The sequence below is a fragment of the Symsagittifera roscoffensis genome, chromosome 5 (assembly GCF_963678635.1).
Source record: "Symsagittifera roscoffensis chromosome 5, txSymRosc1.1, whole genome shotgun sequence".
Lineage (NCBI taxonomy): Eukaryota > Metazoa > Xenacoelomorpha > Acoela > Convolutidae > Symsagittifera > Symsagittifera roscoffensis.
Window position 1 is genome coordinate 27,346,624 of NC_087066.1, and position 13,906 is coordinate 27,360,529.

General features: G+C 35.0%; 2 protein-coding genes across 5 annotated transcripts in view; one reads left to right on the plus strand and one right to left on the minus strand.

Annotated features, from left to right (window-relative positions):
- Nucleotides 1–13,906, minus strand: part of LOC134845545 (Golgi reassembly-stacking protein 2-like) — a 581,279-nt gene that overhangs the window by 232,587 nt on the left and 334,786 nt on the right. The window contains exon 1 of one of the 3 annotated variants that reach the window (XM_063862481.1): nucleotides 8,922–8,927. The exons of the other annotated variants lie outside the window; for them this stretch is intronic. The gene's annotated coding sequence lies outside the window, so the exon portion shown is untranslated. Of the gene's footprint in view, nucleotides 1–8,921; nucleotides 8,928–13,906 lie in introns of those variants that run through there. 3 annotated transcript variants of the gene reach the window in all.
- Nucleotides 3,306–7,359, plus strand: LOC134846477 (uncharacterized). Of its 2 annotated transcripts, XM_063863851.1 has the most exons (5): nucleotides 3,700–3,804; nucleotides 4,104–4,203; nucleotides 4,314–4,509; nucleotides 6,531–6,750; nucleotides 6,929–7,359. In XM_063863851.1, exons 2-5 carry the CDS (start codon nucleotides 4,188–4,190, stop codon nucleotides 7,196–7,198), a joined length of 702 nt encoding a protein of 233 aa, XP_063719921.1. In that variant the 5' UTR covers nucleotides 3,700–3,804; nucleotides 4,104–4,187; the 3' UTR covers nucleotides 7,199–7,359. The 2 variants fall into 2 exon arrangements, with proteins under 2 accessions (XP_063719920.1, XP_063719921.1); XM_063863850.1 differs by lacking the exon at nucleotides 4,104–4,203 and having other exon boundaries at nucleotides 3,306–3,804.

Sequence of the window (13,906 nt, forward strand, 5' to 3'; positions counted from 1 at the left end):
ATGGTATTCTTCGTAATTATGACCCCATAACCCAAATGTACATCTTCTGTCCCATTACCAAGACCTTCAACGCCGAAGAATCCCGACCCTTCCTTATCCCGCACGAGTTTGTACAACCCATAGAAATCCCAATTTTAGAATTCATCCACAACACTAAATTCAATCACAAATTATATAACTTAATCCAAAACACACCTTATGAGTTTGCAGTTGGCACTGAAGAACTAACCACTATCAAGGCACTTCAATTGCTTTGGCCACTGCTTCAAACTAAAAATATCATCCGCATCTTAGCTAAACTACTAACAACTTCAGAACTAATTCACGACATCTTCCCCCACGGTTTTTTCCCCGACGACTAACAGGTAAGTATGAATTAAATGAATATTACTAACTAATAAAAATATTAAAAAACTCACCATACCTTATTCATGTTTTCATTAGATTTTTAGCCTTCATCCGACGATCACCTACAAACAACCACAAAAGACAAATAAAAATCGCAAATTTCATCAAACAGATTTCAAAAATTCTATTAATCTCTTACACTTATAAATTTATAAATTTAATACCAATGCAGTAAATTCATTTCTAAAATTTTCCCCCACAAGCAGTAAATCTAATTATGATGAAAATTTGTATCTTAATATTCCCCCATGACTAGCAGTAAAATTCTAAATTCTATGTAGTAAATTAAATAAATGCAAATGCAGTACTAACCTTTTGATATTTTCATTCATTCGCACAGAAATTCTATCCACACTCGCACAGCTCGCCCACGAAGAATTGTTTAAAATAATGAATTTCAGTTTCAAGTTTTCACACTCAACAACTCTAACATATAATAACATGTTTCAAACTTTCCTTTAACCCGGTTGGAAAGGAATCATATACTAAACAAAACTAACCAACGCAGCTTACTAAATACCACAAATCATAGAATAACAGCATGACTTAGAAAAGAAAACCAACGGTACCCAAACCGGATTAACCCAGTTTAAAACTGGATAATTTATTCTTTTGAAGACTATTATAAAGTCTAAGAAAGAAATAATAAAACACAAAAAAGTCGAAAGACAAACCCATACCACAAACAATTTGATTTTTGAAAAAAGGACACAACCAACAAAACATAAGTAAGACCACAACAAACCCAACATAAAACGTTGTCACATAACAGGACCCCTCACAAAAACCGCATGAAATCATACTCCCACTCCTGGCCTAACCCACCAGGAAGGACGTCCTGAGCATGCTCTATAGCCGGCCTAACCCACCGCGCTACATCCACGCTTTGTGACCACACCACTATTTTTAATAAGAGCTACTCAAGTGTGAGTAACTCTTCAAAATAACCGAACTAAAACAAAAAGCTTTTGTGAAAAAAACTAACTAAAATCATTATTAAAAAATATTAAACTAATAAAAGTTTTATAAAATGTAAAATCACATGATGCAATATATAGATCAGAATACAACACCAAGGACGAACATCAAAAGACAAGACGACCCCACTACACTCGAGAGAGAATGACCAACTACAATCGATATGCCGCTCACAATCACAACTCAAAGGATTTAGAGTACGACTTGACCTCGCAGAAAAGGACTTCATTGAACTAGACCAATGACCACCTCGATGTTCAAGTATACGTACAGATCCGAGTAACCAGGCATCCCCTCCACGCACAATCTCCACGCCATTCCCAAACTAGATCATACACAAAAGAAGTTCTCCACGCAGAACAGAAAAACCTGACATAGCAAACCATTCTGAAATCAGATTTGAGTTTGTTGCAAAGACGTAGTCGTTGTCACTAGAAGACACAACGTCTTATGTCTCTAACTCCAGCTTCCTGGAACTTCCCTAACAAAAGAGGAAACGGAAGAAAATTATGATGTTCGCCAAAAACAAACGTCCATCATCCATCCTTCGAATTGCAGAAGAACTATTCTAAAAAACTCTGTAAAACCCGGATGGGTGGAACCTGATCTAAACTACATTTTATGATTGGATAAATTAAATGTTTTACCAATGTAAAGTATTTAATATTAACCAATCATGATCCATCTAACTAACAACCCACTTATTTGTAAGTGCTGAAGTTACTTGTAATTTCAGCACCAGAGAGATTTGAATTTAACTTAGAAATTAGTTGGACTCTCCCGAGCACTTCAGCAGCCGCAATAAACCAGTATACCCTAGATCTATTGAGCCTAGCAGAGACTAGTTAAACAACCTGAGACTAGATAGTATAAGAGTAAGATTAGGATCGGTATTAGACTAAGAAGTTGCACGAATCTATCCGGCCGAAAATAAGATAGCGTGACGAGCAGACGGTGTACCCTATCCGAAATTACTCTATGAGTTACACCTCAGTCCTAACTCAATAAAACTTTTTTTATGAAAGTACCTAAAAATTACCTTTTTAAAGCAATGACAATGGTCATGGACTCTCTAATCTCTTTTTCTCACAAAATAGGAGACATCTCTATCCATAACAGCGAATGTTTTTCAGATGCGCTATCGTATTTTTTCATACCTGTTTTATAAATGAATTGCCAAATTTTCTTGAACCACACCTCACCTAAAAATTGAACTATTAGTTGGCTTACAGTTTTTTCTTGAATTTTGCAGTTTTTTTATAATTTCTTTAATGATTCTGTCCTATGATGCAAATTGATGAAAAAATCACATAGTTTTACTCTGTGGATTCTTTTGTACAGATTAATGATGAATTTGTACCGCAGTACATTGTTCTGACAATCATTTGTGCAAAGAAAAAAAATTTAGTTTTTTTTCTAAAATGTGAAAACTAGCTCAGAAAAACTATCAATAAGTACGCTATTTAAAATGTTTTCTGTAGACATGTTTAGAAGACGATTCACTCTTCATGATTTCATATTGATTTATTGCTGGTAAACACTCATATAATTTTTTTAATGGGAGCCAGGGTAATTTGATCTAAATTAGTTTTAGCCGCTCTACACATACAAAATGAAACGTAGTTCTTGGAGCAAAATAGTTCTTGGAGCAATTTAACAATAAACATGAAACTGGTTATTTATGTTGATTGGGATAGCATGACATATTTTTCATCTTCTTTTCTATAGTTGAGCTGTTTTGGCGTCTGAGACATTTTTATCAAAGCCAGAGCCTGGAGCTTAAGTTAATAATCAAATTACTATAAAACAATTCCATTTTAACTTAGAGCAAACAAATTCTCATAAAGCGTTTATTTGAAACTTGGATAAAAAGTAAAACAATCAAAAAGTGTGAAGCTTTTATGGTGAAAACACGATAGCCATTTTCAGTACTGCAACTTATGTGCACATTTCCATTTCCTGCGATCGGACATTGAAATGAGAAATAATTCCCCCAAATTGTCACAAAATGGCCTCTAAAACACAGAATTACAGAGGAGCTTAGGCTGAAAGTGAACAAAAACTAAACCCGGCCATACCAACCTCTCAACGCGTAAACTCCTCAAGGGAAATACGAGAGTGAGATTCTAATTTACAAAGGCAGTGTTCCATTTCATAATTCAACAATTTTTACCCTTCATGAAAAAATTCCTTTTTAAAATTTTCATTAAAACATTGTAAAAGGAATATTTCATTTGCAAATGGCGGATGGAAACTACTCGGGCGTTTATGGTCAAGTAGGAAAGTGTCAAAGCAGTTCACAGGATATTAATCAGACGAAAGAAGATCGTTCTTTTAGTCGTCTAAACAAGAAAACCGGTCCTCAAATTTGCACAAGTCGCGATACACTCAACGACATCATTGACGCACTGCTCATTTGTAAGTTGAAAATTAGGCCTTTAATCGTAACTGTCCTAAAATCACTTTATCAAAAAAAAACAGATGTCCAAAACTTGGTGGTGGGGTGGGGGGGGGGGGGGGGGGGGTCAAACTTTTTTTAAAGGTTTACACATTGATTACACGAAGGTTTAGGGTTGGTCGATTAAAATTGGTCGTAGAGGTAGAAAATAGCAATGGAGTATTAGCTTGGGACTGTGAGGGGCTGAATACTTCAGGGAAGGGAGGTGTCCGCCTCCCAGATCCCGATGAAATCCGTAAATGCTTAGTTCCATTTATAGGATGATCCAAAAGTCTCAAGACCGGCCTCTATCAGTTGATTTAGCTGATCGATCGACAATCCAGAAAACAATCATTTTGAACAGATGGTTAGAAATTTCCGTTAGTATTCGTTTCAAGCCAACTAGTATTACATCCACCGGTGCTGATTTGAAAACAGTAAAATAAATAAATAGTTTGGGCAGTAGTAAGATAACTGTTTAAATTTGTAGATGGCGAGGAATCGTTGGTGTTTCACAATGAAACTAACAACCACAAATTAGCCAAAAAGAGATCGTCAAAGGTCACTTTCGAGTGCGACTTTCCCGTTTCCATTCACGATCTCCTCACTCCATCTGAGGCACACTGGGCAGCCAATCCGATAGCGCCATCGCCATGTTCCGATCCAAAGAGCCCCGATGCCAGCGGGTAATTCTGTCTAAATTTTGAATATAAATGGGAAGGGAAGAACTTAATTAAAGGACTTCAATTAATAAGTTGAACTTAATTATTTCACACTGATTGTATAAAATAATAGGACGAATCACACATTAGAAAAAACTTCTGTAGGGAGAAATTTGAACAAGGATAGCCTGTTACTGAGCAAGTAGCGCAGAATGTTCCGACGATAGTCTTTAAAAAACTACAACACAATTTTTAATGTGTAGTTTTTTCTGCGTGGTATGATAAAAGGATCTGACGTAAAAGTATAAGTTAGGCAAATCCGACAATTACAAAAATGAGGACAAATTTGACAAAAATGCTTGGAGAAAAATGACTAGAAAAGAAACAAAACTTAAAGAAAAAAATGACAAGAAAAGAAACGAAATTTCAAAAAAAAACTTGAAACATTTTTTAAAATTATTTTGCAAAAAAAAAAAAAAAAATTAGAATTGTTTTTGATTCCCAAAATTGCGCAAAAAACTCCAAATTTTTTTTACCTGCTTAAAACTATGTCTTCAGGACCAAAAATAAGCATGAATGAGCTGTTGTAAGCCTGTTCACTCGAGTTTGAAAAAATTGCAAAAATCAAAACCAGTTTTTCTCGATACTGAGAAAATTTTTTGAAAATGTTTTAAAGTCGTTCCAATTATGAATAAAAGGACTTTCATTTACCATATCATTTGACTCATTCCGACAAATATTTGTGGTAGCCGATTGTGCATGGAAAAAAAATGAAAAAGAAAAGAAAAAACGAAAACACAACCGAATACATGGTTCCTCTCCATTTTTCAAATGGTCGGAGCAAAAACAAAACAGAAAAAAATACGCCCGAATACAAACTTCTTCCCCATTTTCTATGGTCAGAACAAAAAGGATAGCCAGGCGCCAGGCAATTCACACAGAATGTTCCGACCATAATTAAAAAAAACTACAAGAAAAAACTTTTTCTTTTCTTTTTTCAAATTGAAGTCGTTGTTTGTACGCGTTGTGATAAAAAAAACTGTAAAATCATGTAGAAAGTTACTGAATAATGCCTAATTGTCAGAAAAAATGAATAACAAACAAAAAATGAAAAAAAAAGCAAAATATCAAAACGAAAAAAATCAAAAACAATAATTTCATGGTTAAAATGGGTGCACCAGTTATTACTGCTGGTGGCGATACAGAAAACGACCGAGTCGTAAAAATTAGACAACCGACACAAAAACAACACCCGAGAATTTAGTATGTTTGTCTTATTTGGAACTCATTTTGATGAAAAGATGTTATGAAACAAATAAACTTGTGAAACGCCCGTTGTAAAATCGTGAATCATATAAAACTATGAAACAAGCGTTTACGCAAAAAAAAACTTTGGGTAAACATCCGTTGATCCAAAAAAATGTTGAAAAGTCGAAACGTTGGGTTTTTGAAAAGCAGAAAATGTAGAGAAACTTCAAAAATTCGACGAGCCATTAACTTGAATCGATTTGCAAAAAAACTCATATTAGGCTGACAAGTTGCGAGAAGTTAAACTCAAAGAAACAAACAAAAAAACCTACTCTAAATAAGGCTGCAGTAAAAACTGCTGACTTTTTCACTTTTCTTCACTAGCATTTTGGAGAGTTAGAAAAAATTTCGAAGGATTTATTCTGCTGGAGCTTGCAATGCAAAAGAAAAAAAAACTAAACAGAATGAGAAGAAAACATAAGTACAAGAAACAAATAGCAAAATTAAACTAAATTAGACATTTAGAAAAAAAAATCGAACATTACGAGCAAAATACAAAAAAGGATTTTTAAAAGATTTTTTGTCTGATAGCACTTGAAGCCTCATTAACTCAAGTCTATAAAAAATAGTGATAACTCTCAGGTTATCGAAACGTTGTGTAATTTTTTATCAAACTTTCAAATTCAACTTTAAAACTATGGTGTTTTCATTTAAATCGGATTTTCCCTGGTTAAAAAGCAGTTGTTTTAGTTTGATTATCCTCTGGGAAAGCGGTAAGCTGCACATTTTTGTTCCAGATTGGAAGAAGAAGACGAAACTGTGCTGACGGTCAGTGACCTTGTGGCTCTGGGCCAGATGGTGGGACGAAAACTGAACGAGGATGACGTGGAACATATCCTGTCTCAGTGCAAGGATCAAAATGACCTGCTCGATTTCCCCCAGCTGATTGAGAAGATGGAGGTGATGACCCATGAATTGCAGCCATGCACCAAGTCTGAACTTAAGCAGGCGTTCAAGGTAGGTAAACACTTCTTCTATTTCACCATTTTTATCTCCATTTCACGCCATTTTTATCTGCTACATTTTATGTTTTGAACTTATGCTGTCTATTTTTGGCTATGTATCCATGATCGAGAAGCAGAGCCTGCAGTCGAATATAAAGGTTGCTATACCCTCGATTTGCATTGTTTTGCAGATAATCGACCAAGAGGGTAAGGGTTTCATCACCATCAAGCAGATCCGAGAGATGGCGGAGAAGATCATGCCGAGTATCTGCTCGGAAGAGCTAGAGTCACTGTTCGACGACACACTCCTCGGAGAAGACGACTCACCGCTGCGAGGCAAGAACAACGATGACTCACAGAAAAACAACGGAAAGACGCAAATTAAAGACTCGGGAGACCACAAAAACGGAGAAGGCAAGATAAACGCTGAGTCATTCATCCAATTTATACAGATGCTCTGAAAATGAAAAACGTATAAACGAAATTAATTAGATGTAAGTTGTGCGCTGCAATTTTTTTTTAAATAGACATTTGATTGAGACATTACTTAGGCCGTGTCATAGTTTGTAAAAGTGAATGGCATGGTTCAGTATGTATTTAGCTAGTCTTCAACTCTTGAGTGTTTACCGGGTAAAAAAGCTTTATTTAACTGTTTTTAATCAGTAGCCAAATGCTTAGCCAGGAAGTTAGTTATTATAAAGCAAGTGAAACTATTTGAAGAACATTTCTCACATACAAACTACTGCAAGATTATCTATTTTGTTTAACAGGTTGAGACCAAACGTTCAATCTGATATCGCGGGTCGTTTGTAGGTGGTCGTTTTTCGGTTTTTTTTAAACCGGCAAAAAATAGATAAAAGAAACAGTTTGAGACTATGCTAAATGGAGATGCTTCATTTTAGCGTGTCTTATATTATAATCGATCCAATTTTGTAATAAAAATTTTATTTTCATTTTTCATTATTTAGGAGGGTTGGCTTTTTGACTTTTGCTCATGCAAGATAAACAGTCTTTTGCTTTCCAGGGCTATTCAAGTTTAATTAGCTGTTTAACAATAAAAAGAAGAAAATGCAGCTCCATCAAGAAATGGTCATAAGGCTTGATTGATCAAATGCATAATTGCTTTTTGTAGGTGGTCGTTTTTATATTTACACTATTCATTTTTGTTTAAGCTTTGATTGAAAAACAGTAAATTTTAAAAATCGTTTTATCTTCCAAGTCGACGATTTTGAATCCGAGATCAAGATCAATTTCGGATTGCCAATTTCTGTTCGGTGCTTCCAAAATGAGAACTCGAGTCTAAATTGTAGCTTGAATTGCCGCCTTGCACACTCTGTTTCTTGTTTAAATACCCTAGAGGTTCGTGCATTTCCCTTTCGAACCCAAAACGAACGCTCTCACGAAAAGGCTATGACAAATGCTTCAGAGATAACAATTATAGGGCATTTGAGTTCAATGATAGCTGTATTCCAAATCGGTTTCAACCAGTCACTCAAATGTGGATATGGCTGAGAAAATGGATACGCTGTAGTTAAAACGGGAACTGAACTCGGGTAATTTTGGCATCACTATCGGAACCATTTAGGCCGGCCAATCTCCCGACCAAACGATATGACAACTTGTACGACATTGAATGCATACGCGACATTGTACAACGATAGGTTTAACCTAATTTTTTTTACTCAGAAGGCACATTTTAAACTTAAATAAATATTCATGCTCAAAATCGAGTTTTGTGTACAAATAGATGGTAGAACTTTAAACAAAAATTAGATTACGACCAAACGGCATAGAACTAAGAATTGAAATAAAACAGCAACTCCGAAAAAGTCAGTTGATAATGTCTCCACTTTCGTCGCCGCAGAGCCATTTATTGGTGCTCTACTACTCAATGATTTGGTTAAGAAGCAGTAGTGAGCTCTACTAGCTGATTATGAACTCTGGTTTCGCATGTCTTAATTGTTCCGACCATTTGAAGAATGTGGATTTTTGTATTCGGGTGTGTTTTTAGTTTGTTTGTTTTCCAAGCAAAATCAAGAAGTCCCACAAGTAATCATCGAAATGGGTCGAGTTATTTATCAAATAAAGCCTTTTCAGTCGTGATTCAAACGACAGTACAAAAATTTGAAAATTTTTGTGTCGACAAAAACCGGTTGGAATTTTTTTGATTTTTGTCCGATTTCGATTTAATAAGGTGAGCGTGCAGGCTTTCAATAGCTTATTTCCGCTTAATTTAAGCCGTGGAAATTTGGTTTTACTCGAGTACATTTAGTTTTTTAACGCCATTTTCGGAATCAATCTTCAAAAATTTTAAAAAAAATACAAAAGTTTGATAAAAGATTATAAAATTTATTTGAACTAATTTCCAACTATGTATTTAACTATGACTGTCGAAGATACCCAGTTTCGCTTTTTCGTTCAGATCTTTTTATCACAACACAGAAAAAAAAGACACTAATTTGACAAAAAAAAGTTGGCATTCAGCATCGCCACATTTACGGAATCAGTTTCTACCATGGCCCAGATGCAAACTTATACTTACGATATAGATTTCACATTTCCCTCGGATGCTGCGAATTTCTGCAAGATAGCAGATTAGGCTCCTGCAACCGGATACAATGAGAGCATTGGAGCATTTTGAAAAACTCCGGTGGCCTGTTGGAGGTTAAACGGAGCCAATATCAGGGGCGAAAAAGATGAAGGCGATTGGGTTGCTAACACGCTAAACAATTTCCACCAGAGAGAAACAAGTAGCCTCAAAGATATGTGGATCGACGTCACCGGAGATTCAAACTACGACACTTCCAGTACCGTGATCTTCACCCGGTGCAAATTGGCTCAGGCTTCGGAGATGATCAAAAACCACAATTCGTTCCATATCGCCCTCTCATGCATGTACGTGGATGGAGATTCAGTCAACGATAAATGCATAATACTCTGGGACAACTTTGAATTGCAATACCTTTTCCAGTACACTGGAGAATACATGAGAGCAGGGATTACCATTCCTACTTAGGGTTCTACAAAAGCATTATCCATACACGTAACAAGAAATGTATGGAGAGATAATGATTGGTTCAGGTGTTGGAACACGAACCACATTTGCCTGATAGCGATCTCCTAAACTAAAATAACCACATTATGGTACAATTTCTGACAATTTATTTTTGCGCAAAAATATTTTATCAAAGATTACAACTTAAAGTATGTGTGCAATTATATAAAGAAAGTTTTAATCAACTCAGAGCATCGCGTAATTAGTTATTTTTTATTTTTGAACTGGAATTCTTATTTGCTTAGCATAGCATTCATCTGGACTAACAGCATCCACCAACAAGTGTTATATGGGTTGTCAAAACTTGCCTAAAACCAAACCAATCGCAATTATCTGGACGAATACGGTCAATCATTCAATTGAAAAAAGCCATTTCGAAGCTTTTACAAAATAGTTGTGCAAAACCATGCTTTAAAAAGGGAACTCAAAAAGTGCAGTAAAATGATTGGCGCGTGAGTTTTAGACCGACATTTGTTTACTGTATCCAATAACAAAAGAGTGCAACATATGAAATGCCGACAAGTGTGTTTTTACGTAGATTTTGGAACAATTAAAACCTCATGAAAGAAAAAAAAAAGCCAATTACTCTCAAGTGGTCCCACAAATTCATACGAGACTGCTCATCTTAGGACGAAGATTTCAAAATTCTGACTGCTTTTTAAGTTTTACGGAGTAGTGTTCACTTCAAAGAAAAAACGGATTAAATATATCGCGCGTTAATTATCCCAAATTGGCAACATTTAAACTCTCATAAGCTTACCAAAAATAACCACTGGTGAAATATCTTTCTGAATTTGAGCTCAGAATAACAATGCTTTTCGAATGATGTAGAAACTCCATTAACAATGGCTAGTTCAAAAGTCGAAACTTGTCCGGAGAAAAAAACCACCCCGAGCATACATATTCCTTCGCTCTTCGGAGTAACAAGAGTGCCTGCATCAATGCAAAGCCCTAATTGTTCCGACTTCCATTTAAGTGTTCTCAAATACTTTTTAGATTAGGCAGAAAATATCAAAATTGAAGTGTTACAATTTGAGTCCTGCATCGAATTAATAAAACAAATTAGCAAAGAAACTCTTTTAAAACTAAAAGCTCTAGTTTTGAAAAAAAAGGTAAAGTATAAAGGAAACATTGGAATATTTGTTTGGAGAAGCATATGTGAAGTGATGATAAAATCAGCTAGATGCTCAAAGAAATACGGTTGTTGTCATCCCTTGTATATCTGAGCAATTTGCAATATTTGCATATAGTTTCCAAGTATCTGAACACTTTTGTCTATCTTAGTTCGACCTTTCCGTTAAGAAAATATTTCACGGTTCACTGCGTTGGTCCTCAGAACTAACCTGCTTCGATAAAACTGACTTTTATTCGCTTTCCTTTAAAAATTGTCTGCTTCGACAACAAGAAAACAAATGTTTTAAAAGAAGAGCGCGTTTTCTACACAGAGGCAAAGCTGCGCTTCACAAAGACTGGCGACAGCACGACAAAAAGCAGCTTTATAAAGTGAAATAAGAAAGATAGAACTAAGCCTCTATTAGTAAAACTTTGGTACGTATGGGCTTCGAACCTGCGACCTATTGGCCACAAACTCTTAACAAACGAAAAAGACTAGTAACAAATTAAACAGCTACATATGCTAACAAATTGCCAATTGGATGCAGCAAAAGTAGCACCAAATACAAATAGACACAACTTTGCAAGTATTAGTTTGGAATATAACAAACTGTAGGATCCGTACTAATTTGCCATGCAATAAATTGAAAATCATACAGCCACATTATTTATGAATTATGCATTTCAACAAATTGCAAGATATATTAGAAAACTTCTTATATTGAAATGTTAAGATTATTATGTTGTTCAAACAAATAGCTTCTTTCGGTTCATTTGACAAACTTAAAATGCATCAACTGTGTTAACTTATTACTTTTAGAATTTCAAAGCACATACTATCAATAGACGTAGAGGTGCCCCAATAGTCGTACTATAACACAAACGCTCACTGAAGTTGGCTAGTGCACACAGCAAAAACCTAAATCGTACCATTGCAAAAGCTGAGGAGATCAGAATTGTTTATGATCATCTTAATCTTTACTATTTAATAGCGATTTGATGAGTTAGCTTACTAAATATAGATCCGCTACTACCATGAGCAGCTTCAATAAATCAATATTCTGGAAACCAATATTCATCATTGAGCCCATGCCGCTCTGACCTACGACAAGGTTTTTTTTCAGACGAATCTCGACTTTTCAGCTAACAACCTTTCACAAAAACTTTATATGCCATCTAAAAGATTACCATCAACTTGGGATAAATAATTCGCTCGAAGCTTCAAATTTTTTACACAGAGGTGAGGCTGAGCTTCGCACTACTTGCAGTACAAACAAGAAAACCGCTAAGTCGAAAAAAAAAACAATCGAAAATGTCGAAAAAACTAGATCTATCAAACTGAATTGTTAAGTCACACTCACCCTCAAAACGCAAACACAGGTAACTTGTATTTATTTTTCAAATGCAACAATATGAGGTCACAAAATTGATAAAAGATACACCGAAACCTATTAAGCCGAAAAAAAGAAAAATTTCAAAAGGCGGAAAAAACAAAAAAAAATTAAGACTAATTAAAAACTATTAAGTCTCCCTCACATTCAAAACACAAATAAAGTAAAAAGTGTTTTTTTTTCGCTTGTAATAGGAAGCACTTACGCCGATTTTATGTAGGCCGACACCTATCAGGAAAAACAAAAAGGAAAACAAAAAAAGCCGAAAGAAATTGTCATAAAAAACTATCAATTCTATGTGCGATTCACAGGGGCGCATAAAAATATGTTTTCCTTGAAAGGGCTCAAAAAGTCACTAAGCCGATAAAAAACAAGCCGAAATCAATTGAGCATAATAAAGTATTTAAGCGAAAAAAGAACACAAAAAACTTTTTTGTGTGTTTTTTTTTGATTCCATCTAAAAGATTACCAACAACTAGGAACAAGTAATCCATCCTTCAAATTTTCCAAACAGAAAGGAAGCCTAGCTTCGCGCCTTTGCAATACAGAACCAGAAAGCCGCTAAATAAAAAAAAATCGAAAATGTCGAAAAGACTAGATCTATCAAAATGAATTAAGTCACACTCACCCTCAAAACAAGCACACAACTTAATTTGCTTTTCAAATGCAACAATATGAGGTCACTAAGTCGATATAATATACGCCGAAACCTATTCAGTAAAAACAAATTAAAAAAACTATTAAGTACCCCTCACCCTCAAAATATACACAAAAAAGTTTAAAGTTTTTTATCGCTTGTCGAAAGACGTAATAAGAGGCACTTACGCCGAAAATATATAGGCCCGAACCTATCAAGCAAACCAAATAGGAAAAGAAAAAAGCCGAAAAAAAGTTGTCACAAAAAACTATAATTTCTAATAAGATATTTAGCATTTTGTGCGATCCACAGTGGAGCATAAAAATATGGTTTTTTTAAACGACTCAGAAAAAAGTCACCAAGTCGATAAAAATAAGCCGAAATCAATTGTGCAGAATAAAGTATTTAAGCAAAAAAAAGAAAATATGAAGACAAAATTAGTAAAATTACAAATAGCAGAAAAAAAATCAAGACACTGAAATCAACTACAATATAACTTGCGTACACCCAAAAAAATAAATTCTATTGTGGAATTATACTCGAACCCAAGACCTTTGCCTTCCCGTGCGTATTAGTTACCACCAGACCAAGAGTGCCGTAAACGCAAAGAAAAATGAGTTTATTATGAACTGGGTCTAAATTCACCATTCCATTTTGATCATTCTTTGAAGTTGGTTACGGGAAAAAAAGTCTAGTACCCGATAGCAATACCCTTGCTTTTCGCTAGGGTAATAAAGCAAAGCAACAAATGAATGCAACTCAAAATCAATTACGATCATTTTTGATCATGATGTACTTGTTGCCTATCGGAGAAGATTATTAAAAAACTCCGAAAACCAAGAAAACAATTGCTTCAAGCAGCCTCGTTCTGGGTAAGACCCTACTATGTGTATACTTTCAGTATTTTTAGTAGAATATGTCGAATATTCAAACCATAAAAAATAACTGAAATTTAAGGAGCATAGGCTGTTGA